General features: G+C 41.2%; 1 protein-coding gene across 1 annotated transcript; it reads right to left on the bottom strand.

Annotated features, from left to right (window-relative positions):
- Positions 1 to 1,355: 1,355 nt before the first annotated feature.
- On the bottom strand, positions 1,356 to 23,531 carry tshz3a (teashirt zinc finger homeobox 3a). The gene is made up of 2 exons (XM_055039588.1): positions 23,112 to 23,531; positions 1,356 to 5,485 (listed from the first exon to the last, which is right to left on the bottom strand). Exons 1-2 carry the CDS (start codon positions 23,149 to 23,151, stop codon positions 2,187 to 2,189), a joined length of 3,339 nt encoding a protein of 1,112 aa, XP_054895563.1. The 5' UTR covers positions 23,152 to 23,531; the 3' UTR covers positions 1,356 to 2,186.
- Positions 23,532 to 24,326: the final 795 nt, after the last annotated feature.

The raw sequence follows: 24,326 nt of genomic DNA, 5'->3' as shown, positions 1-24,326 counted from the left end.
GATGTGTGCGCGTGTTTGTCCCTTCTTCGTGTCTTCAAAAAAACTGTTTTAAAACTCCTCATTATATGGCACTGGGCCTGAATTGTGACTACTCTGATGGGATCAACACCTGCCAGTAATATCGTTAGATCCAAAAGCCTGCATTGAGGGAATAGCACCTGTCTTTGCATCCTGCAACACTGTCAGCTCGTCTCAGCGCGCATATATAGGATCCACTTTATTTTTTCCAAGGGACAGTGGTGGAGTCCAGGTGTGTGCCAGATCTGCTGTCTGTGCCCAGGGCGTCTGATGGCTTCCAAGCCCCCGTGGTAATCAGCCCACTCTGCCTGCTGTTGGAGCCCGCCTGCCTCCTCCTCCTCCAGTGGCTCGTTTCAGAAACATCTGGTGGTTTACATGCAGCACACACCACCTGCCAGACGCCTTGCAGGCAGTGGCACCACTTGCACCTCTAGAGTCTGCCCCACTATAACGACAACACAGATATCACCAGGAATACGGAAAGGACTGTGGCTCTGTGCACTGTGGTGTATTTTTGAACTTCTTCACCGCACATCTGCAAATGTAACTTTGGGATGCAAAAGGTCTTCTAGGTTCCGTCATGGCTTTGTGTGGCAATGAAGAAAAATTTGATTCATTTAGAATACAGGGCCTTGCAAATGCATTCTCACCACTTACAACCACAAACCTGGTGTTCGTTTTTCTGTATTGAGATGTGAACGGGTCAAAACAAAGTAGGATTGTATTGTGAACTGGAAGTAAAATGTGTATGGGTTTCAAAGAAAAAGTCAAAGGTTTTCTACCTCAACTGTGATCAGCTTAAATAAACTCCTTGAAAGAAAAAAAAATCCCAACAGCATGATACAGCCACCACCATATTTTGCTGCACTAATGGTGTGTTCAGTGTGGTATTTATTTTTCTGCAAAACATTTCTTGAGTGGAGGTTGTTTAGACATGAGATGTGACTACTGAAGGTGACTTATTGCACTGGGTTTTATTTAAGGGAATCAGAGTAAAGGGTGGGTGTATAGAAATGCAAGCCACATTTTTAATTTTTTATTTGTTAAAATGCTGAAAGATTGATTATGTCCTTCCCTTTCATAATGATGCACTATTTGAGTTTCTCTGTCACATCCCATTAAAAAAATTGAAGTTTATGGCTGTAACATGAAATACATGTGGATAGTCTTTATTCTTTTGATAAGCACTGCAATGCGTGATATTTTTGTAACTCGGTCGCAACTGTTAACAATTATTCAAGTTATAATCAGTTATTATAATAACTTGAATTGTTAATTAAAAGTAGTATACAGTTTAACCTAGTTAATAAGCATGAAACAAACATTTTTTTCAGCAGTTAATTCAGTTTAATAATAGAAGCACAAGGCATCAACATATCTGTATTGTGTCTTTTTATATCAAATAACATTTATAAAACTATTGTGCAAAACAGTGTCCTTTTAATCTTCAAAGGCTCTGCACCAGTGGATAGTCATAGTCCTCTTAAATTAGGAAATATAACAAGTATGCATAATTTAAACAGCAAATTGTAAGCTTACACAATATATGTACATTTTTACACAGACCTGGATTTTAAGTGCTCCCTACTCTGTAATGATGAATAAGGCAGATTTTACAATCAGCAAATATAATTGATAACAATAGAAAAGTGATGAACTTCTGCTGTTTGGCAGATCCTCTTAAGGAGCTTTCCCAGGAATTTGGCTGCTTTACGGTGTTAAAAATGGTTAATCAGAAAGGGAACTTTTAACTTTTGACAAGACAGGACTGTACAAATGTAACAGTAAAACATGCAGTCTACCACCAGATCAAATTCTTACTTCCAAAATACAAAATAAATACATTATGTCTTATAAGTTTCAAGTCAACTGTTTTTCTCTTCTAGTCAAAAGATTTGTTGCGTTCTTACACATTTTTGAAGGTGAACGCAGACACAGGAAGCCATATATCTTTGAGCTACAGTATACTTTGATGCGAAATAAATGTCTTGAAATATAAAGAAATGTTTGTAGGCCAAACTAAGGTAAACACATTGTGCTAACCTTTTTAAACACGAGTTAATGGTGCCTTCACGTGTTATCCAAAGTTTTGGAGATTCTCTTTAAGCTTTTTGTTTTTAGCAGTCTTTTTGCATACATTTTCCAGTATGTCTAGTGCTACAAGTAATTTAGTGTTTCTCTAGTTCACAAACATATAGCAGATGGTCCTCTGGAGACTTTCCATGGCTCTTGCTGAGGTGAAGCTTGATGGCGTGCTTAGTGGCGAACTTACGGACGCAGAGCTGGCAGCTGAACACAGCTCCATTACTGCTGCAGTCATCGGGAGATTGTGGCAAAAGGAAGGAATCCAGGGGCGCTACTTTCTCAGTGAGAGTGTTTGTGTCCCTTATAGTCTGTTTGGGAGACAGCTTGGCCAGATCCCTGACTCTGAAGCCCAGATGGGCTTCCAGGTGGCCCACATACGCTGTTGGGGTCCGGATCTGAGAAGCACAGTCACTACAAAAGAATATAGGCTGACCAGAGTCAAGGTTCTTGAGGAACTTGGTTCTGCCCGTTCTCCTTAGTTGGTACTTGACGTTAGCCAACCAGTGACTGATGGTGGTCATTGAAAGACCTGTGAAGCGAGATATGTGCATTCTTTCCTGTGGGTTGAGATCATTGATTATATACTTCCCCTCTGAAGTGTGTTTCAGGCTGGAGGCAAACTGGGCCTGCAGGAGAAGGAGATGCTGCGGGTTCCAGTTGGAGTGACGGCCCTTACGTTTATGACCATGCAGAGACGCATCGTCCTCATCTTGTGTAGTGCCTACGACCTCAATTTTTTCAGTTGCACGAGACCGTGAGGAAGGCTTTGTTACAGGGTGAGATTGTGTCAGGTTTCTAAGCATGTCTGAGATATCTGACAATGCATTCTCATGCAGAGGACTGCTGGACGTGTAGGGAGACACCACTGATAGCTTCGCAGGAGTAACAAGCGAAATGGGGGAGACAGAGGAGGCTGTAGAAGAGGGTGTTAAGGGACCTGACACTATAGAACCCCCTTTATCATTTTTACTTTTAGTGAGGTCAATAGGCTGGTCATCAATGGGCTGGCAAAAACTATTATCGACAACACTTTCTGGTTTTTTGGTCTGTAACGGGGAAGCAGCCACTGCGGCCTTCTCAGTCATGCTCTGGCTGAGCCTGGAAAGCAGGCTAAGGGGATCTTGATTTGGCAAAGAGGGTTTGGCTGCTTTCCCCAAATGAATGTTCATTACGGACTGAAGAGCACTTAGTGGGTTGACAAAGGGCTGTTCAGGAGGAGTGTGACCGGTTATAATGGCGGTGCTGCATCTTAGTGTGGAAGCAAGAGGAGATTTAACTGCTGAGTCCCTCTTGGGTTCTGTTGCTGGGGATGCCCTGTCACTATGGCTCCCCCTGTCACTATTGGCTGGAGTAACTTCTCTCCATTCTCGAGGTGAGTCAGCCTTTCCTCCCTTGTGTGATTCCCCAGCCTCACTGCTACAAGGGGACAGCTGGTTCTCCCTCTTTGGAGACAGCTGCTTCACCCTTTGCTCCACCTTTGCTACTTTTTCTGTCACCTTTTTCACTAAATCTTCCATTGCTTGAAAGTTGTTAGTGGGAAAGGGGGAAGAATGACTTAGTGGAGGGGAAATAAGAGGCTGGTTCTTAGCATAAGATGACAAAGCCCCATCCCCTCCATTGAACAGGAACTTCATCTGTGAATTCTTTTCTATGTTGCCTTGCTGAAGCTTAAGGGCACTGGGGAACTGGTAGGCTGCGTGTATGCTAGGGTAGCCACCCCAGCTTGGATTCCCGCTCTGTGCCTTATTGATTGCTGAAGTCACAGTGTTTTCCAGTGATTTTAGGATATCAATACCTCCTTTAGGGCTTTCCTTCAGATCATCCTCTGTGAGATAATTATACTTGGAAATGCCATATTTTTCCTCTCCCTCAGTGTCTTCCTCTTTACCAACAGTGGTCATGACTTGCTTTTCATTTATGTCAGTCTCTAGTTTGGTGCACTCCTCCTCCACCTCCTCTTTCTTGATCTCTTTCAGAGGAGGGGAGGTGGCTGGAGTTGTGTTGGTTGGAACAGGTGGAGGAGAGAAGGTGGAGGGTGCAAGTGGAACAGACTGGACTTTTTGATCAGTAGGTGTGATGACTCTCCCGGGACTAGGGGAAGTGGCCTCGGGAACTGCTTTAATTCTCTTACCGACCGAGCTGGACACCCTCAGGTAATGTCCAGTCACCATCATGTGAGTCCTCAGCTCTTGGAGTGTATTATAAGAGCTGCCACACTCCATGCATTTGAGGATCTGGAGTTTATTAGACTCAAACTGCCAAGAATAGCTGCCACCATTCTGGTGGCTGTATCGATGATTAGAATTAGCATAAGGGCTGGAGGATGGTTTCTGTGAGGGTTCACTCTGATCTGCTTTGGCTTTGGGGGTTCCTTCTCTCGATCGTGATGAGGTTAGGTCCAAACCCACAAGTCCCCTTTTCTTGGAGGACATGATTTTGGCTGCCACTGGGGCCACTGGCTCCTTCAGAGGCACTTTCTGGTAGTGTTTGGTCTTAATCATATGGACACTGAGATCTTGGAGTGATTCAAAGGAATGGCCACAATACATACATTTCAAAACCTTCTGGGCATCCTCTTTTCCTTCCATCTCCAGCAGGGACCTCTTACGAGGTTTGGACCAGCGCTTTGAACCGCTGCCTGTTTTGTCCTGGTTGTCGTCTCGGTAGTGGCCTGTATCGTTCATGTGAACGGTCAGCTCCACCAAAGTGTCATAAGCTGCACTACAGCCCTTGCAGCGAAATTTGCTAGCCCCAGTGAAGATAGAGCCAAACAGCTTTGGATTTTGCCTGTGAAGTTGGACTGTACTAAAGAGGCTTGGCTCAGAAGGAGCAGAGTGACGACTCTGAGGAGGGTGCTGTTGTAGGGTCTTTGCTACTGCAGACTGATGCCAGTCAAAGCTACTGCTGCTGCAGCTACTGCTGCTGCTAGTGCTGTTGCTGCGGGCTGGCTTCTCTGTTGAAGCCACGGACTGTGTCTGAAGTTGTGTGGAATTCAAATTCAGCGGTGACCACAAAGGGCTGGTCAGGAAACTTGAGTAGATAGCCTTCATTTGTTCTAATGTGTCCATGCCTATGGGAGGCGTTTTGGCATCGGGATTCAAAGATGCTGGGACCAAGTTGGATTCTGCTTTTCTGGATGGACTCTCAAAGTCTGAGAGGCGATCACTGGCTTCACTTGCATGTGACTCACTGTCCATCTCTTGTCCTGAGAGCTCTGTGGCCTCAGCTGATTCCTGGTCACATGCCTGCTCCTTGGGAGTCCCTACACTTTGCTCCACAAATTCCTCTTTCATGGGAAGGTCATCGTCTTGTGGTACAGACGGCTGTTCTCCTGCTTCGGCTTCCTCCACAATCTGCTCTGCCAGCTCCTCGGGAGAGTAAGCTGCAAGGAGAATGGAGACAAAGGGAGAAGGAATAAGATGAGTTAAATTGCAGGGAGAGTATATGCTATGTTAGAATAACTGGAGAAAAAGTTTCCCTGCAATGTGTGCCCGAGGACTCCCAGGGATAAATGAGCCATCTGTGTGGGAGCCTTTAAAGCTGAGCTGAGAAATTACAGTCATCCCATTTCACCTCATCAACCGTTGAGGTGTTATTTTCCTCTAGGCGAGCCTGTATTTATATACTACCCCAGCCACATGGAACTTATGCCTCCCCTCTTTACACTCCTTCTATTGGAGGAAAACAAAAAAAGAAATATCTTGGCAAAAACATAATGCACCATTTTATTTATCTCAGGGCACAACAGCTTGAAATGAAAACTAAATCTGAAATTAATGAAGCCCAATCTCACTGTGGCATTCTCCTCTGGGGTAATAAATGAGTTGGATCAACCTCCATCTGTCAGTTAATATGTCTGACGCCTCTTCATCTGCCTTCTCTCTGATTACACACAAATGCAGACTGACGCCCGCATGAACACAGTCAAAAAGGATTTTTCTAAAAAAAAGTTGAAGTGAGAGGGATGTCAAAATTTTGTCGATAAAATTTTGATAGGTTAACTAGACTGCCCACTGTGTCAAGTGGACTGAAGTCATACAGGTTCTTAAAATGACAGGATGAAATTTTAAAAATAAAAGAAAAATAATTTAGATTTCAAGCAAGAAGCCAGTAGGACTGGTACAAGGTTTTTATAAAGTTATGATTTCAAAAAGAGTAAGATTTTCCACCATAGAGCTCATATGGCTTAAAGTTCTTTTTAATTAGATACCATAAACATTTAGCTTAGCATCTGCTCAAAATCGCAATAATGCATGTTTAGAGTACTATCATTATAACTCTAAGAATACAATATGAAAACTTGTCTATTCACTTTTTTTAAATAACAATTGAACCATTTTTTGTACGTTTTATGATTTCAGATAGACACCATGTTAAAAGGAAATGGCAATATTTTCACACAGTTTTATCATACTGTGAAGATATTATTCAGGAGTAGAGAAGAAGGATTGTTGACCTGAAAATAAGCGGCTTGTCTCTTTGCATGTCAATGACCAGTGCTCTCATGAGGAGCGATAAGTGTGTGCATGTTTGTATGCGTACCTCATGCAAACAAACACGCACAGATCCCTGTGTTTCCCGTGGCGACAAGTCTACGCGTCTAACGCCAACTCAGCCACTACTCGCCCCCGAGCCCCCTCTACCTCATTTCCTGACAGCCTCACTCACAAAACCGCTCAAGTTGGAAAAAAAACAAATAATCTGAAAATAGTGGATGGCCTGTGGACAGGTCTGAGGCCGTTTGGACATTATTGTGAACTAAGACAAATGCTAGGGGAAAAAAAAAAAAAACCCTGGATATGGACTCTGATGGTTTGATCAGCTACACAGTTGAGCTTAAACAGGCACACACACACAAACACAAATACACTATGTGACTAAATCTTTCATGCCCTCCCCTCCACCCCCACACACATTTCCAGTCTAAACAAAAATGTCATAGCTGAAATAACTCTCATTTCCAGTGCTAACAGCCAATCTCAAGGCAGCCATGCGGCTGGCGCTGGTCTGATTTGGACCCCGGGGGCACAGTCAGCAGGCAGCCCTACCGTGAGGCCAGCCTAATGGAGACCTGGCAGGTGCGACCCACTCTCCGTCCTCCCGGAGATTTGGTTTGTCACTGGGTATCCATTACCTGCCATTCTCCGCTGATAGGCCCCGACAGCCCTGATCAAAAGATGTCGTCGGGCCCCAGTCCGCTTGGCAGTCAGTGGCATGTCGTTTGTAAAAAGGGCCAAGCAGGGTGTAAATAAAATGACATGATCACTTCCCCGGCCCCTCATGTTCTGGACACAATTATGATAATGCAGACGTGGGGAGAAGGGAAAGGAGGGGAGGGGTGGAAGAATGGAGAAGGGGTGAAGAGGTAAACGGCTCTTGCTCAGAGCAACATACAAGGGATATATCTCCCTGTAAATAGAGTTCAGCTGCCGCCCTCTTTGCTCTCACTTTACTTTTTCTTCTAATGTTTATAAAAACGAAGCTGAGGAAGATTGCTCTGTTGTGTCCTCACAAACTAGTCACAAATGTCAGCTTTCATTAAAATAACTTGGTGTATTGCGAGACATTTGATTTATTCCAACAAAAGTCGAAAAGAAACAGATTTTTTTCTTTTTTTATAGACTCTTCCTGACTCAAGAGAAGCACATTATATAAAACTTCAATCCCAACTGCAATAGTAGTGAATGCAATATCACACTCTCAATGGATGACTTGGAATATTTGGTAAGTTATTAAACAGAAAATGTCATGAATTCACAATCTGCATATCTGGTCAGTTGGGTGGACTTAAACAACTCTTAATTCCCACACTTGATGTATATCTAAAGCTCATGTCACGGAGTAAGGATCTTGTGCAAGATAGATTGTAATCAGCATCATAGCCGTTTTCACCAATAATATCACAATCTTATACTATTCTGACATACTTGACCATGACCAGAAACTAGGTAGTCAGAAACTCAGTTCCAGGTCTGTGTAAATGGCGTAAATGAGCGCTAATTGGTCATGTTGAAAACACCCTTTGGTATGGGTTTTGTCACTGAGTGAAGAGCTCACAAATTGACCTATTTTGAGTCTCAGTGAGGTTGTTAAAACCAGCAGGTTTTAAGGAGAGGAAGCACTAAGATGTTAGAAACTATTTTAAACAGAACTCCTTTTTTTCTACAAAATTCATCCAGCCCACTGAAATGTGAGGAATGAGAGAGCGAGATTACAGGTCATCTGAGCAAAGTTGCTCTGCATTGTCCTTTAAGCTTTCCATTTTTGTCTACTTTGAAACACGATGGATTTGAATAATGTGAAAGTCTTCTTGAAATCTGCATATCTGGTCAGCCTTAGCGCAAAAGTCTGTCGTTTTGAGGGAATATGCTCTGAAACTGCTGTCTTGCTAATGCTAACACTAACAATTACCAAGCACAGCTTAAAATGTGGTTTTGTTTTAAAATAATAGAATTATGTTTTAGCACCAGACAAAGCATTATACAAACCTCAGACTGAAAATAAACCTAAGGTTTAATTGTGATGAGTGCATTTCTGAATTTCATTATCATATTCCACGTCAAACCTCATAGGCACATTCTGAAAGCACTTCAACTCCCATTTTTGTGTGAAAAATGTTTTAACTTTAAAGACAATGGAGTTATTGAGGAGCAGGCAGCACTGAAGGTAGGCAGAGAGAGAAAAGTCCAAAAAGACCAGCAATAAAAACCTTTAGAGTCAAACCGCGCTCCCAGGCAATTTAAAATGCAAAACAAAAACCATTATGTCTGAGCACTATCTGTTAATTTAATCCCCAATGACTGATAATCCATCACACAGGGCGACAACCACATCCAATTATTCTCCCTGCCTTGACTGACAACAGAGGTGATTTATCAAGCTAATAAAAGGTGATGGGAATATAGAGGCTCTCTTAGAATAAATTATGAATATTTTGAATACGACAATATTCTTGGTTGCAGCCATAAGTGATATCTAAGCATATGGGGCAAGCCGTTTTCAGAATCATCCTGGTGGTTGTTTAAATGTGTGGGTGTGAGAAAGAGGAAAAAGAAAACAAGAATGTGTGGCGGGTTCTTGTAATGATAAACTGAGCTGATGCCATGGTGGGGGGGGATAGGAGTGGGGTAGTGGTGGCAAGAATCATTAGGTTCACTGAATGATTCCTTTGGGGTGGGGTTGGGTAAGAATGGTAGGAGGTGCACTTTCATGCAATCAACATCTCTGTTGCCGCGCACAGAAAAAGGAAAGGCAATAACACATTCACGCGAAACACAAAAGCTGCGGAAAATGGAAGTCTCGTGTTCAGAGGCACACGGTTCAACCTCAAATATATGCCAAGTAATTATAAACAAAGTTAGTCAGTTATATCACCCCCACTTCCACACACATTCACACACAAACTCACTCGAACATGCACGTAGATGCAAGTGATGAGGAAAGACAGTGACATCTTGGCATGCAGGAAGCATTCCTGTGGAGTATCATTTTCATAAACATAAGGGCCGCAGACGAGGAGGGAGAGATCATCTGATAGAAATACTGCAGTGCTGCTCTGACGACCAGGAACAACAGAGAGGGCAGGGAGTGGGGGTGATTAGGCAGGAAGGTGCTGTGGCTGTCCCTGACATGGAGGCTTTCAGTGTCTGTCTCCTTCTCTCTGTCATATTGGGATTTCTCTTCAAGGGTTGCTGAGAGTCTTAAACTGTGCCGTTGCCAGTCCATGTGTGACTAAAGAAAATCCCACATGACATCTTGGAAAAGAAATCTACACACTTGTGATGCATCTCATCATTGTAGAAGAAGAAAAAAACCCATCCAAAACACACATTTTCAAACTTTTAACTTTCCAAAAGAAACTAGTAACATATTTACCACACCATCACTAAATACCCTTTTTCCTTTATTTTTTGAAAAAGGGCTTGATGACCAAGAGGAATGTCCGACAGCTGGGGAAACAGTCTGGGGAGGCAGATCACACCCAACAGAAGCAGGGTAAACAGGATGTGTCATTAGAAACTGTACCTGCATCTGACCCTCGATGCTAAATGATTGCTTGGTCAAAAACACAACCTTGCCAGAGGCAACATAAATAACAGAATGGGTTGTCCTTTGTGCGAAAGATACAATCTTTCATTTTTACTGCTTTTTCTCCCTAAGAAAGGTTTGGCTGGTTTGAGCAACATATTTATATATTTTAAAAAAGTGCTTAAAATAGCTTTACTACATATAAAAGCAGCACTTGTTATGAATATACAGATGCTTTTCTTTAAAACATGGAATAATATTTTCAATTAAAAAATTCACGAGTTACATAGAGAAGTGCAGAACTTGTTGGTTTTAAATGTAATCTGATCTGACACCACATGAAAGATGTACCATCTCACAATAACATTTTTCAATGCGTGTGTGTGTGTGCTATTATTGTAAAAAAATGGCTCATGCATTGCTATTTTTTGTTAAGATTAAAACTTAAGTCAAAGAAAGCATTAAAGTGCAAGAAGCAGTTGAAAAGAAAACTACATTCTGAGTCATTTAATTCAGGCAGTGAGAGAGTAAGAGGGAGCGAGACTTTTAGCAGATAACAGGATAACAAGGCTGAATGCAGTACAATGCAGCTGCTCTGTTTTATTTTTTTAGCGCTTATGAAACCTGCTGCGAATACATGTATGAAGATATACACATAAAGACCACTGTTTTAGTCATGCTAGCCACACTAATGCTACACTGCAAGATGTTAAAAATGTCCATTCCATCATCCCTTGATGTATGTCTTAAAAAAATGTGTGAACAACTTTTAAGACATAAAAACGTCTTTAAAACTTTAAGACTTTTTTATGTCTTAAAAAAAGACATAAAATGCTTTCTTAAAAAAAAGTTAAGGTATTAGCTTTTTATCTCATCAGTTTTTAGCAAAGCAAAAGGTTTTTCTAAAAGCTGAAAGATAATGAGATGCTAAGTAATGCTTCTAATTTCTTAGAGAAGCATTACTCTGCTTCTCTAAGAAATGACTAATAAAGGAAAGAAATGAAGAATGAAAATATTTTGCAGCAAGCTTAGTTTCTAATAGCAATTGGAATTGGCTGAAATTAGTATTCCTGAATCAAAGCTTCAGAAACATCGGCGATCAGAAATTAGTCTTCGAAAGTACAAAAGTACTATTTTTACAAACATAGAGCATAATGTTACTGTACAAGTAACGTGAGTCGGTTGTATAAATGTATGTTTCTGGAGTCTAGACAGAAAACTGGGAGTAGTCCCACTACGTATTCCCTTTGTGCTTACATTAGAAGAACGGCAGCAACAATAAAAACCAAAAACCTATCAAGAAAACATAACACGTCTTCTGGATGATGTGAAGTTATTTTAAATGGAATATGGTTTATTATTGCTTGGCATCAAAGAAAAGAAGAAATTAGCTTCTTTTGGGATATTTTTGTCAATCAGTATTTTCAAAAGACTAATTCTGAAAGAAGTACCAAAACTATCACAGCATGACATATCTCTCTTGACATGCGTACAATATTTCAGCTGGACGTTGGATGCCTTGAACCAAAAGCGGTCCTCTGTGGGGGGCCCTTACTGACAGGAAATAGCTCAGGAACATTACAGGACAGGAAGCCACCTCAGTCTCAATCAAATGAAAAACAAAAAGAAAAAAATAAATCTGCTTTGTAGTTTCTCTCAAGTTTCTTAGCTGTCTAAAACTCTTTAAATAGATTAGAAAAATTTAGTCTAAAACAACCCCATTCTGTCAAAACAGGAGCAGATCAGTAACATACCTAAAATGCCTTTCCCTTGTACACATGTGTCAAAGTAACACACTCAATCAAACTTAGGTCTCTCCTTCGTTTCCCTTTGATCCCTTCAAGCTGGCTTTAAGTCCCATGAGAAAAACTGTAACAGGTGATCTGTGGCCACTTTAAAATTTAATATGTTCTGACATAAGTCGCTTTTTTAGAGATGACCAGGAAAATGGTGCCCCTCTCCTTTTGTAGGTTCTCAGCTCATAACTCAGCGGCAATATTCAGCTTAAACATGCAGTGTTGTTCCAGGCAATCATGGACGTCTTTGTCAGGTTTTATTTGTGTGCATTCCCTACCCCCTGATGGCACTGTGAATACATTGTGTCCGCCAATTGTAGTGCAGGATGTGTGATATGGGAGATGGGAAAAACAGAGAGATCATTCTGGCCCCAGGCGAAGCTTAGGGCTGAACCTTGTCAGTGCGCATAGTGAGAAGAGAGAGAGAGTGAACAAGCGAATGGATTCAACCCTCAGCTGGTTGTTGTGTTATGGCTGGACCTCAAAGCTGCCAGCTGCACACACAGACCTTCACGACCTGAAAATTTATCCAGTTTATCTGACAGGAGACAAGTCACGAACACATAGAGGCCTCCTGGTACTTGCTCCAACACAGAGGAGAAGGAGGTCTCAGAACGCATCGGGCCTCGGCTTGAAGCAGCCACAATAAGTGATAAAATATAATGGAAACAAACACGAAATCTGCACAACCTTCAACCACAGGTGCACAAACAAGGCCATCAATATAGGAACTAAAAGAGAAGCCAATGTTTCAGTCACATGTTGCTGTGATACTCTATCTTTGACAAAAAATGTGTGCACTTTTCTCAAGCATTTCTAGGTCAAAGCTCTGTGAGGTTTCAAACCAATATGCATTTTTATTTAATTTTTATATTGTAGATTATTAGAAATAATAAGAACTAAAAAAATCTGATCTGATATAAACAGAGAGGGTTAATACTGGTTCATAAAGATATATAGAGAAAGAGATTTAGATAGGTCTTAGCCATTTCTTTTTAAATACAAGGTAGAAATTTTACAAACTATTTTAAAACATCTGCAATCACTGGATAGCAGTTTGTTCCAAGTTTGCTAAGTTTGTATATTCCACTATTCACACTTGACCCACACTAAGGTGAGGTGGTCCAAATGCCAAAAAGACACTGAACATGTTCTTTTTCTGTTTTTACAAAATGATAGTCTTCCAAAATCACAAATTATGTTTTTTTTTAAACCTCTGTTAAATGTGACAAAATCCGCTTTTATATAAATAAATTGTTGGATTGCATTGTTTAAATGCACACCACAGGGGCAATGCATGTTTCAATAACTGCCCAAGAAAATAAGCAGTCCAAGTACACCAGCATTTCTAGCTGTGATTTGTAAAATTAGTAGAAAATTAAGTAGGAGTCTCCTAAGTAAGAGTATATACCATGTAAGCTTGGAAAAATACCACAAGACCTGCATGAATTTTGGGGATTGTTATTTGTGCATGAACCAGATTCCTGCCTCGGGAAAATGATTCAGAGTGCACCCTGAAGCTGGAAGCAGACATTAATGGCAAAAACCCTAATAAATTGTAAAGCATTAATGTAAACACCCTGAACATTCAAGCTAGCAAACTTGAATGTTTTCTTGTAGCTCAAATTACACTGCAAGACTGCATGCAATGAAAAGGCTGTGGGAAAGGTAAAGCCTGTGGGTTTGCTCCATCAGCAGTTGTGATGTTTAGCTTGTTTTGCCACCAACAGTGTTTTATCGTTTAAACTAGGCTTGTTTAAAACCGGCCTGATCTCCTCCTGCCTGTGCTCTAAGCCGAGAGCAGGAAGTTGTAAAACTGTCTGAAGCAAAACTGTTACAACAGGACACACAGGAATCAGACTCGCATTACCGTTGTTCTGATATGGAGTCAGAAGAGACGCACAAAGAAAACATCTACAGCTACAGTTTAAACTAACAAGAAAAAAATATATTCTTTTCCCATCCTGCCAGACATCCAATTTAAAGAGACCTCTATAAGTCAGTTGTTGTTCATTGTGTAAAGTGTCTAAGACATTGTCAAACTTTAATACTCAGTTAAAGAATCTCAGTTAAATGTTCAAGAAAAACTAAACAAATTCCAAAAACAATAGATCTCTACACACATCAAAATTAAGGAAAAAACAATCCAGGCTTTTGAAAGCACGGTCTATAGTCTATAGTTTATGAGTTTCTCCAAGTGTCCAAATCCAAAAAAGTTCTGATGGGAGTTCAGCCTTGTAGATGACCGGCTTCTTCTGTTAGAAAAAACTGGAAGTTAAATGAGCGCTACGTTCAAAGCCGAATCTTGGGCCAACAAAAGGTCGGGAGAGGGGAGAATAAACTTGGGTTGAGGAGCAGGACAACCGAATCCCTCCTACAACACACAGCTGCTGCCATGATCGCCTAGCAACGAGGAGGTGATGGACGCAAGCTGAAGATGGATGGTCACCATAAATCACTGTAGTGTGTGGGAGGAGGACAACGTAGAAGGCAGAGAGAAGGGAACAAGGAGAGGACAAAAAACAAAACATTCTTTTCCTTCACTTTTCTTTCAGAACAGCAGAGCTAACCTTGCCTTGACCTTTTAACTGTACTTTCAATCAAATATCTTTCTGAATCAGATGATTCTTGGGATTTTTCAAGAAAAACGACATGGAAATGAACAGATAATTATGTGTGTCACCTCCACTGGATCTTTATAAACATATACACCTGCAAAAATACCCTTTACTTCTCTATTAGACACAACAATGGATCGTGTGCTAGTTATCAAGGCATCCCAAGATTTAAAACAAACGTTTCATAATCACTAGACATTCATTTTATTGAGATGCAAAAGTGATGAGAATTTTTTGGTTGTTATACAGAGTATCGAGTAATGCTGAGTAATGTACCACTAACCATAACCTATTGACTGAACTGTTTTAATAGAGCAATGTTTTTTATTTTAAATCAGCTTAGTAATTTTAAGTTCTTTAAGTTTTAGACTAATTTTCGTCTAAAACCAAATCGGCTACATATATCTGGGTTAAGGAACGATATATGGTCTAAAAGTGATTTTGAACACTCTTTTCACATGTTTATTAAACGCGTAAACATATACCTGTTTTAACCAAGAATGAAGAGCATTATAAAAGATTTGAGCTGCCCTCCGATTTACTAACATCTGTACTCATAGACCACCACCAGCATACTTCATGGGTCACAAATTATAGACTGAACTGGAGTTGTCTATTCATTTTGAGTGTCTGGTATTATTACTGTCATATTCCTTCATCACATGATTCAAAAAGGGTTGCATCAATCTGAACCAAACAAAGTCTTCTTACAGTTCTGGGTTAGGCGCACTGGGTTTATTCTAGACCAAATAAAAAGGTCTCCACCAGTCAATCTTAACACCGACTCTTGTCTGAATAAGATCCTTTTTGTAGCCTCAAGATTGAAAGGTCTAGTCCTCGGTGTGACTGTAATAATCAATTGTTTAACAACAGTAGGAATGATTGTTGTTTATCAAACCACGAGAATCCAATACCAGCCAAAGCCAGATTTGACCAACTTTTAAAAGATGATGATAATGACCGCCTATCTTTCATAAAGCAACCCCTCAGGCAAAGCAGTCTGGGTAGTGTAGTTGCGGGATAAACATCCCTGGGCTATCTGATTATGGCTTACTGCTGCGGCACTGGTTTCTAGTAACACTCAGAGAGCGCTCAGCCATCCATCACACAGTGAGTGTCTGTCTCAGGCTTTCCACCCTGCTTCTTCTCGTCCTGGCTCTCCAGTTACAGCCATACACGGCCGGCCTAAATAATATTCTTCATGATAAATGGCGCTATAAGCCTGGTATCCATCATTAATCTGATTTTTAAAGAAGCATCCATCTTGGAGAGAGCCTGTTAGGGCCACGGGAGAGCAGAGCAGCCCGGGTTCATTTAAAGGCCAGGCTGCTGCATGAGTGATACCTGTCAGCCCTGTTCATCAGGGAGCAGAGCACACACATTAAACATTGACGCCATATGGCCTCATGTGCACACACACACACGCATATCTGCGGTACTTCTCTGTGTGTGTGTCTTTCGTACATATATTATGAGTAAACAACACTTTCACATTTGTCGGACTCGTACACCGACAAAACATATTTCTCCCCTTTATTGAGACATCTTGCGACGTCATGGAAGAACATTCTGTCACTCATCAAGACGCAGCTCAGTGTAACTCAATCCTTCCTGTCATCTGAAAAAAATCTCCCCCTCCCAAACACTCCTCCTCAAGGGTTTCAGGAGAACTCACTCTTTCCTGGAAAATCACTCGCATGCATACAAACAAAAGTTTATCTCTCACTTTCCCAACTCTACACCTCACTCTCCGTTCCTTAACTTTTAGGGCTGTTTTTCTTTTTCTTTGGTTTCTTTCAGTCCAATTCCTGTCTTGTTTTTCCTCTTTCTTTCTCTTCCTCTTTGCCCCCTATCCACCTCCACTCTGTGTGTATCTGGTAAAGCCTGTTTGATAAATGACACACGTCACCGTGTCAGAAGCGAAGGGTGGGTCAGTGATAAATGACTCTGTTGAAAAGGAAATTGGCTCTCTGGCATGGCCGGCCTATTCTCCTCATGGATTGGGTTTCAGGACCCCTAAAGAACGGAGCAGCTCAGGTTCCCCGAAAAAAAGAGCACACATCCCACCAGGCTCTGATGCTCTCTCACTTCTTAGAGGAAAAAGGTGGGTGGGTTGGAGGGGCTGTGGGGATCCAGCCTGTCCCAATTGTCGCCACAGTGCAGCTGCATCCATCACAAGAGCGGTGGGACTATTTTTACAAAACCTCCGAGTCGGTGCCAAGACAGCAGTCTCTGCTGAAAACCTCAGCTGAAAGCACACTGAAAGCTGAAAGGGAAGAGCGACTGGCTAACAGTTTTCTATTTGTGACACTACTACACCACTTACACTCCTCTCTGAGAGCCCAACCCTACGGCTTGACATCTGCCAAGTGTGTGTTAAAAAGGAGAGAAGGCCCATTTTACCGCCCCCACCCCCCACCATCATCCCTAACGCCACTGCCTCCTCTTCCTCTTCCTCCCCCCCTCATGCCCTTCTTCTTTTTTCTGCTAAAGTCTCTCTTTCAGTCACTTGCTGGCAGGGTGGCACTGTTATCATTACACAGGCAGGATTTATGGAGTAGAGGCCCGCAGTTAAAAACAAAAAAAAGGCGTCTGTCAATACCTGTGGGAAACACTTCGTCAGCCATCCTCCTCCTTTCACTGGTGCTCACAGCCTCATTAGGTATGCACTTATCAGACACATAGATCACAGACGTGACTTAACTTCAACGGAATCCGGCTGCAGGAGCTTTCATTAGCAACAAGGCCTGCAAGGCCAAACCATTTGCCTCGCTCTAACACCTGCAAACAAACAGGCAAATTGTCGTTGGAGTTCTCAGACGATACTGGTGGACATGTCAACCAGCAATTATGTCCAAACTGCAGCTTCCCTGCTGCTTCTGTAAGGAGATGCTTTTCAAACTTAAACAGGGAGGCAGATACGTATGAAAGAAGAATACCTATTTTCACCTACTTTATGACAAAGTCACAACATGTATGCAGGCATATGTAACATGGCTTGTAAAGGTTTGCATCGTCACTAGTGCCAGATATGTAAGAGCCGGTTATCAGTTCTAATGACGTTTTGGAAACTTTCTGTTTCCAGAAAAAACCAAAATAGAGTAACGCAGGCTCGCCTCACTCCCACCTGTTAGTCAGCTGGCTGATAGAAGGTTCTTGTTTTGATAGAAGGCAAATTTAGCTGTGCATAAATATTTTCCAGTTTTGAAAAAAAAATCACAAAGTCATGACATGAAAACTAACTATAAGAATGCCAGACATCACCGTTTAATTAGTTTTAACATTTCAACTTAACAAACATGAGTGGCATGTCTGTTAAGGTACATGCTAGTCTAATTAATAGGATAATATAAGCTTGGATTTATTCAATGAAGAACTTGAAAAGCAAAATTTTCTCACTCAAAAAACAAAAAAAAAACACTTGAACTATAGTAACTTTAGTGGTGATTATTTTATGTCTTTGTTAAAGTCTATGAATCCAAATATTTTTTTCAAAATTACATTGTATTGTTTTAAATAATTAATGTTATATTATTGTAGCCTCTGGAAGAATATGACTGCTTCTGAATAAATGCAACAATAACAAAACACTTAAAAATGATAAAATAAAAAAATTTTCTTAGGATTTTTTAGGCTTTAGTTGTCTTTATTGAATACTAAATGCAGCAAACGACCCAATAGCAGGACACATGGCATGTGTCCTGCCTATGGTCTTTCTGCATGCAACTGGCTGACGGTTCACTGGAACACCACAAGTTCTCCACGCATATGTGTGGATTCACTCTCAGTCCAAACGTGTCTGTTAGGTTAATTTACAGTCAATCTACCATAAATTGCCCTTAGGTGTGACTGTATTTGTGCATGGTTCTGGGGTTTGTTGCCCTGTGATGGATCGGTGACTTGCCCAAGGTGTACCTCTTGCCCAATGACAAGTACAGATAGACACCATCCTCTGTGAGACTACATGGACAAGCTGGTATATAAAGTGGATGGATGGATAATTGAACACAACTATTGTGGATAGCTAAGTGGTGCCGTTATACTACTTGAAGTAACAGATTGCTAAAGTGACACATTTTATAGCAGGTAGGTCTTGGTTTTAAAGTAATACCTGCATTTGTGAGGCTCTGACCATGTAAAGTGATATTACTTTAATAGTTGTTGCATAAAACACAACAATGTCTCATGATAAAATTTTAATACTACATATCACATCCCTTCCATAAAATTGTAGTATTCTTTCCTAGGATTATAAAATTGTAAGGATCTGATAAGTGCCCATGCCTGGTGTTAACACTGCATATCCGGCTGTCACAATGTAACTGGGCATGTGCTGTTCTTATGTTGCACTAGTGAGGCGCGAAGACGAACAGATGGAGTGACAGAAAACTTAAAGCCCATAGGTTTCACAGGATTAAGACCAGACTCCAACAGATACTAGATACTACAGTCATGATGCCTTTCATAGATAGAAACAAATCACACACACACACACACACACACACACACACACACACAGACCCCACGAATTGAGTATAAGTGCCAATTTAGATGCACACTCACATCTACAGCTATAAAGGACGGGTGCCAATCTGCCCGCTGAATCCCTGACCATGAAGAAAAAGGAAACTGTTGTGGGATGTTAACAATTTTCAAAATCAGAGAAACAAAGTATTTGAAGCTTCTGATAAAAAATAAGGGGGGTTATAATACAGCACCATTTGTAAACAGACCTAGTTAAGATCGTAGGTAAAGAACATGAGCAAATTGTCTGGCAATTTCCTCTTAAATTCAAAGTGAGTTGCAGAAAAGTGTTTCAGCATAGAAATATGTATTTTTTCTGAGTGGTAGGTTTTTATCACAACCAACCTTCATACTTAAAACAATAGTAGAAATAAGCCATTTTTATAGTTTTAAGAATGAATGGACTGAAAGTTAAAAGTTGCAAGATTTAAAAAAGTTATGACATCATAACCTCTACAATCCACTATCGTACTGCAGCTAATGTGTAACGTCGTTTTCATGCCCTATCAGAGAAATTGGCTGCAGTTTTCTCTGACTACCTGAAGCATAGAGTAAAGCATTGTGGTGCCTCTTCACCTGTTGCTGGGCACTGGCAGAAAAACAGTCTGACACTTTTCCCTCACTTTCAAAAAATATTGATTTGTTGCCCAAAAATATTCATAGGAAAAAAAACCCAAAACAAACAAACCCCCCCCCCCAAAAAAATCACTCATAAAATCACAGACACAACACCATATAACTGACCGGACTGATTAAGCAGCAAATGTCAACGTGACACACTGGTGTTACTCTATAAAGCAGGAAAGACTCCTTAATTAAATGCTTTTTGTAATTTTTATTTTAAAATGACAAAAAATTAGTGTTATAAATTCAGATGGTATTTTCTCAATTATATCTCTATGTATATATACATAAACTAAATGATCCGAGAGGGAGAACTTTATCATTTTTAACTATATATATTTAGTTAAAAAAAAAAAAAATATATATATATATCTTGAAGATGTCACATGCACATTAAAGATTACATGCGCATCTTTAATGTACATTCCTTTTTCAGTATGTGTTCATACGACAAATTGCATTAACGTACATTGATCCCAATATATATATATATATATATATATATATATATATATATATATATATATATTATATATATATATATATATATATATATATATATATTATTTATATATATATATATATATATATATATATATATATATATAAACATATATATATATGAAACTGCAGATAATTTCTAACTGGATTGAATGATTTGCATTTATATGTTGTATTTTAGCAAGCATTGCAATCTTCCATCTGTCATAACATACCCCATCTATTGGTTGAGGTTTAACTTTGAACTGTGGCTCCTTTCAGTGATGTAAAAAAATATCAAACACATGCTAAAATAAATGAAGTCCTCATTTGTCGCAAGGACGTTAAAGGTGTTGAAAATATATATTTGAACTAAAAAGTTTTAGTTCAAATAAAACTTCCCTTCCTCTCCCTACCGCTCAGACGGTTTAATTGAATATCCAAGTCTTTTCCTACTTGTCGTAAAGCTGCTCCTGGCTTCCTGTTAAGTCAACAGAGTATGCTTTAGCTGATTCAATGGCTTCAGGCCCTGAACTCGAGGTAAAGCTAATCGCCCGCCACAAAGGAAGCCGCTCTGCGTTTCTGCAGTCGGGAAAACTCTCCCTCTCCCATGTTTTCTCGGCTGTTTACGTGGCCAGCTGCCCTCGGTTGTTAAGAGCACTCAGACCTGACCCAGGTACGCAGGCCCATTTGTCACCTGCAGCAGAAAATTGAGTTACAGCACAACCAAAGGCGAGCAGCTCTGTGTAATATCAAGTTGATTACATCAAAGTGGTGGCAAACCTCATTGGGCCGGGCACCCCGAGCTTGTCATCTCCAATCACAGGGCCTGTCAGGACTCCATCAGCCTCACGGCTAATTGGACCAACGCTAATGAAGCAGGCAAAACAAGTTTTCTACTGTGGAGGGAGAAACCCTCTCAGACAGGAAAGAGAAAGAGGGAGAAGCTGTGTGTTTGCGTGTGTGTGTGTGTGTGTGTGTGTGTGTGTGTGTTTGAGAGACAATGAGCGAGCAAAGCTGAATGTGTGTGTATGTGTTGTTGGGGCGTGTGTAGATTTTTCATGCAAGTCTCAAGGTTGCAGTGGGCTGACTCTCCCCCTAAGTCCCTAATCAAGGCCCATCATCTGTCATCCTTTTCTTTGCTCTCTCTATCACCATGCTCTGTGCTGCAATCAATTCATCATCACCCTTTGTGTGCCACTGAACAGTTGACAACTTTATAACTTGCAGCTGCACGGGCTGACTGACAAGGGTGGAAGGGGAGCATGAAAAAATGAAGAAATGAATAGATGAATGAATGAACAAAGAAGCGTGGTTGCAGGGAGAAAAAGTTGTTTTCTAAAAACACAAAACGATCTATATTACAGCCTTTTATTCTCTTTCGTCAACAGAGAAACAGCAGTGCGGAGGGGAGCAGAGAGTGGAGAGCAGAGGAGGACATGAAGAAGAAGGAGAAGAAGAAGAAGAAAAAGAAGAAAGAAAAAAAACATCCTTCTCACTGATCTGAAATCAGAAAGCTTTCAGTCATTCTTTATGTGCTCCCTGCGGCCACTCTGAGCCAGTGAGCATGTACATTAGGGCTGGGGCATTTTGATGAAATAAAAGCCCAGGCCAGCTTATGGCTAAACAGAATGGGAGCACTCACTCAGCCTGTCTCTGATTGACCATTAAAGCCATTGATGAATGGGCCTGTCAGGGGAGAGACAATTAAATCAAACATGAAACAAAGCCGTTGTGACGGCCCAGTCTGACAGAGCAAACCCATTCCTCCCCTCCATTACATAGCACACGGCTCCTTTTACAACCCCTAACCCACTCCTCCCGCCTCCTCTGCCCACTATATGCCTGTTACTGTGAGTGTTCAAAGTGAACAAGTGAGTGTGATGTGCTCTTCTTTTTTTTTTTGTGAAGCGTGTGTATGATTTCTGACTGTGAAACCACTTTGCCCCCTCCCATTCTTCCACTTTTCATGAGTCACTTCATCATCATTGATACAAACTGAGCATGCTTGTATTTGTTACATTGTTAGAGCCTTCGCTGCTATAACACCTTCTCGGGACAAGTCACCAGGACGCCCTAAATGTTATGGGGCTCTTCCTTTTTACAGTCAAAGTGTGGATTGTGTTCAGGGACGGCGCTAAGATTAGGTACAAATGAGGTTACTCAAATGACAGGAATCCAAATACAAAGTTCCAATGAGGACAAAAACAAACTAATGTGCGCGTCACAGTGAGTAAGTAAAAAGTACACAGGCCCTTTTCAAAGCGGTCTGAGCGTGACGTCAGGGGCCCGCAGCACATGGTTGGAAGTGATTTTCTGATGCAAATCCGGAAGGATCAGATCAAAGCCGCATGACAGCCAATCAATCAACCGTCAAATCAGACATGGCAACTGTCGATTGCGGCTCCTTCCAGCCCACGGAACTCCCATTGTCCGCACGCAGATTGTTTATCTTTTCCCCAAAATGAGGGAGGAGAGAAAAGAAAAGAAAAAAAAAAACCTTTGAGGCACATTTTCCTCATCTTCTCTCGCCGCATGAAAGAAGTTATGCACTTCCACCAAAATGCGCACGGAGCTCCGTGCTCCGCTTTATGACACGCCTCGAACGATCACCATCAAACATAACGCTCTCACCGAGTGGAAATGAACAGTTCGAGTTGCAAACGGGAGGCGAAACTTTCCGGCAGCCTATGTGTCCCGAGTCGCAGCACAGAAAACGCATCACGCTCCGCTTAAAACTGTTTATCCGCGTAGAGGAAAAGCGGCGGGTGACAGCCTTTCTGAGCTTTCACAACAGCGGGCAAAAGTGCCGGGGCGCATCGTCAGACAGAGCAAAAGCCATAAAGTGGAAAACGGAAATGCGGTGACTGGAAAGTGAGCCTTACAAAAACACCGTAAACCCGGTGTCAGGCGCGTTTATATAGTTGGATTCACATACCTGCTGCGCGCTTCGGCGCTTCTTGTTTCCTCCGTGGCATTTTTTTATTTATTTTTTTTTTTTCGGGTGGCGATTTCCTCCAAAAGTCTTCTTTCTCTGCTCTCTTTTTTTTCTTATTCTTTCAAACAGCTACCTCCTCGCCGTATCCGGGAAGATCCACCTCTGATCAGAAAAAAGATTTACGCCTCCGTGCTGCAGACTGCACAACATCGGAGAGTCCGACAGGAAGGGAAACTAAAAATCATCGCAGCCAGAAGGAAGGGAGCGTAAAACGAGGGGAATAAATGAGCCTGGAAGCGGATCATAGGTGTTTGGTTGTTGTTGTTGTTGTTGTTGTGGCCGTTCGGAGCGAACGCGATCAGGATGTCAGCGGTGATAGCCAGCGTCCACCTCGGCTGCCTGGTCTGGCAAACAGACAAAGTTGAGGGATAAGAGAGATGATCGCGTCACTCACAGCGGGAGAATGGGCAAACCCACTGCTCCGTTAACTCTTTACTTCTCAGAGAGGGGCGGACACCTCGCACAGGCGTCCACCTACCTCTGACTTCATGCGATCAGCAGCTCCAACTGTTAGTTTAAGACACTCAGCAGAAGGAGAGCTGCGAAAACACCAACTATCTGGAATCTGGATCATTTTATGTTCTGCGTGGACTCAGTGAAATGCAATCACGGGTCACATTTGTTAGGGTATTTTTAACTGCCATGCGGGAAGATGCTGCAGATTTTATTTTTAGATATATAAATGCATCTTTTATTTTCAGCAAAATCTTTAATGCATATTAGGTTCTCATATATGTCTCTGTCCTAGAAAGAGATATGCAAGGTGTAACAACTCAATGGCATTAAATAGCTGAAACAGTTTCTGAAAGACTGTCAAAACTTACCCTATAGGTATAATTTTCTATTTAGAAAATAAGGAAATATGGTAAAAAAAAAATAAATAAAAATTAGACGTCATCAAAAGGGGTAATTGAAACAGATTTCCTCAATACCCATGATATCCAAAGAGGACTTGTTTTGGGTGCCCATCTGGTTTTGGAGACATGGGTTACGTTGTATTTAGTCCAGATTTCTTGTTGCATACAAGAAAACCAGCGAGAAGAAAATCTATATGCCTACATGCATAACAGCTTGAAATTGACCACCGTGACCCCCAGACAGGATAACCTGTAAAAAACTTAGAAGGTGCAAATTTTAGACTTTGTCTGGCTGATA

The sequence above is a fragment of the Poeciliopsis prolifica genome, unplaced genomic scaffold (assembly GCF_027474105.1).
Source record: "Poeciliopsis prolifica strain line A6 unplaced genomic scaffold, Auburn_PproV2 SCAFFOLD001, whole genome shotgun sequence".
In the NCBI taxonomy this organism is placed as follows: Eukaryota; Metazoa; Chordata; class Actinopteri; order Cyprinodontiformes; family Poeciliidae; genus Poeciliopsis; species Poeciliopsis prolifica.
Note: the sequence above shows the minus strand (reverse complement) of the source record. Positions and strands in the feature narration are given on the sequence as shown.

Bases quoted from the DNA above. Each gene is read 5' to 3' on its own strand.
- tshz3a (XM_055039588.1), bottom strand. From the start codon at position 23,151: ATGCCACGGAGGAAACAAGAAGCGCCGAAGCGCGCAGCAG. The intron at 5,486-23,111 runs GTATGTGAATCC...TTCTCCTTGCAG, and splicing joins AGCGCCGAAGCGCGCAGCAG to CTTACTCTCCCGAGGAGCTG.